This window comes from Etheostoma spectabile, chromosome 7 (assembly GCF_008692095.1).
Source record: "Etheostoma spectabile isolate EspeVRDwgs_2016 chromosome 7, UIUC_Espe_1.0, whole genome shotgun sequence".
Classification (NCBI taxonomy): Eukaryota; Metazoa; Chordata; class Actinopteri; order Perciformes; family Percidae; genus Etheostoma; species Etheostoma spectabile.
Window position 1 is genome coordinate 21,500,534 of NC_045739.1, and position 2,699 is coordinate 21,503,232.

General features: G+C 37.6%; 1 protein-coding gene across 1 annotated transcript in view; it reads right to left on the bottom strand.

The window, feature by feature from the left end:
• Positions 1-663, bottom strand: part of si:rp71-17i16.5 (phosphatidylinositol 4,5-bisphosphate 3-kinase catalytic subunit gamma isoform) — a 13,888-nt gene extending 13,225 nt beyond the window's left edge. Inside the window, exon 1 of the mRNA XM_032519778.1 lies at positions 291-663. Coding sequence (XP_032375669.1) covers positions 291-536 — 246 coding nt within the window. The 5' untranslated portion in view covers positions 537-663. The remainder of the gene's footprint in view (positions 1-290) is intronic.
• Positions 664-2,699: the final 2,036 nt, after the last annotated feature.

Here is a 2,699-nt window from a genome sequence, read left to right on the forward strand (position 1 = left end):
CAGACCTGTCCCAGATGACCTGAGAGGTCTGGGTGGTTCATTGTGTAATGTATGAAATAAAATATATAGAAATATATGTTGGCCCTCAACTATAAAATAAAGGAACAATGGTGCTAGTCCTGAGCATTTAGGCTAAGTAGTAACATATAGAGGTGCTCTAGAATGTACTCAGTTGCAATGCACAGTTACGATTGTCTATAAGTTAAAAGAAATGCTTAAAACCCTCAGAAACAGAGCAAAAAAAGATAACAAATTTTAAACAATAGACCATTACATAGGGGTTTGCCTACCTGCATACAGATGCGTAGCCGCAGTTGGTACACACTGCACTGTGCAGGGAGGATGACTGACACCGACTCACAATCCGTATTGCCATAGTGCTCCTTCTCCCGAGACGCCTTCGGTGGACCGGGCCCAGGCTTAAACTCACAGATAAACTTCAGGCTGTTCGCAGAGCAGCCGTGAGTTGACATCCCAGACGGAAAGTCCGCAGCAGGTGGACTGTCATCCTGATTCAGGAGCAATGCAGGATCCATCGATACTTAAGAGAGCAAATCATGAACCAAAGAAAACTTACACAGACAGGTGTGCTCTGATCCTAAGGTGGAGTCCGTATGAGTTTGTACCTGTTGTGCGACTGTGTGTTTCCTTTTTTTTGTGATTGCCCCGACACTTCCTCATTCTTTTTAATACCACAGTTCTCAAACACTACAATGTAGATAGGGATACTAACAAAGCATTTACTGACATTGTAAAGAAGTGGACTTCCTTGTTCCTATTTGCACGTCGATAACAAATTACAGAAGTCTTTTCTGACATTTTTACCGTTAACAGTCCTGGGTAAATAGTACTTTTACAGTTTGCAAATAAATAATGCAATAAACAACAAAGCTTCCCTTGGTTTACCAAGCAACATTTGTTATGTACTAAAAAATATGGGGATAATAACAAAGAAAAAAGGGTTCATAATCAAACATGTCAAACAGGAGCAGAAGTAACGTCCCACAGGAATGCACTAAACCTGTTTGAGTTGTTTGGCTGGCTATTCTGAGAATGTAATGTAGACTGGATTAAGAATGCACCTTAAGTTCACCTGTCTTTCTTAATGATATTTTACTGGATCTTTGCACACATTTTACATAATGTATCAGTAGGGATTTTCATGCGGTGTTTAAGATTTTACCTTGCAAGGCAGCTGGAGAATCACGCTATCACAAAATCACGCAGGATCACATGTTCTGTATTTACACACTGTCTAACTGTCAATTCAGACTGTTGATTACGATTTCAAATCACCACTCAACAGCTGCTGAGGTTCAGGTCTCTGAACAAACCTCCAAGGTCTCTGCACTTCAGCGACACTATTAACAGTATCCAGTACAGCACTACATTCAGTATCAACATTTTGCAATGCAATGCAATATTTCCCTTTTTTGCATGAGTGGAATCAAAGGGAAGTGCGGTGTTACTTGATGCTGTGTACTTTACAATATCTCAAAAAATATATAGAAGAGGAAGTACTGTGGATCTCCTTGGAATTCTTCTGATGTAACAAATCAAAAACAAGAATTGGACCTTCAATAAAGCAATTTGAAAGTTCAAGAGGGCCTGTTCCCGTGTTTTGTACAAATGAATTCTAAAGTAAGTAGAAAGTCAACTTTACAGCGTACAGGGTGTGATGATCGAGCAACACAGAAAGCCACACTGAGCCTACTGACCATAGTGTTTATGCCGGCCCCGACTAAGGCAACTCTTTCTCTGTCCCTTATGTTGTGAGAAGTCAGAATAATCAGCAGCATTGGACTCATACAGACCTAAATGAGGAAATTGATTACTCTGCTTTCTTTTGAAGTGTCTTTTTGTTTCTGTTAATCGATATTGTTCATGTATACAGTTCATTTTTCTACTCAGTTGTAGTTTTACAGATTTTTAAAGCTATAGTGCGTAGTTTCTGTCTCCCCCATGAGGAATTCTATGTAACGACAACACCACTGACGGTGCGTCCATGTGTCTAAAACTCAAGCTTCTGCGCTGGAAAGTCACCAAACGACACAATCTTCTGAACACAGTCATACTGAGAATACAGAGAGAGGTGTGTGCAACTCATTTAGCGATGGCTTGAATATAACGGACATTCATTAATATTATAAATATATCTAATATGAAAAAGTTATGCACTATTAATTACACTGTTAGACTTTTTATTGTATTTTTGCGGTAACTTACTGGCAACGTGTTACTTACTGTAACTACGCGATTAAAGTATCATAACTGTACTTGTTTTTTACAGTATAAAAACCCTTACAGTAACTTACTGGCAACACGTTGCCAGTAAGACACGTTGCCAGTAAGTTACTGTAACTACCCGATTACAGTATCATAACCGTACATGTTTTTTACAGTATAATACCCTTACTGTTACTTAGTTTTACAGTATAATACCCTTACTGTACCTTAGTTTTACAGTAGTAAAAATACCCTTACTGTACCTTAGTTTTACTGTATAATACCCTTACAGTAATCATATTATAATTACAATTTGCTAAATAATACTGAAATTGTCTTGCTGTATTATAGTTTTATTGTAATTGTGGTTCACAATTTTATTACACTATTTGGCATTGACTGTACAAACAATTTGAAATATTTTACATAAATTCTATTGAATTTAATAAATTCCAAATAATTGACTTTAGCCC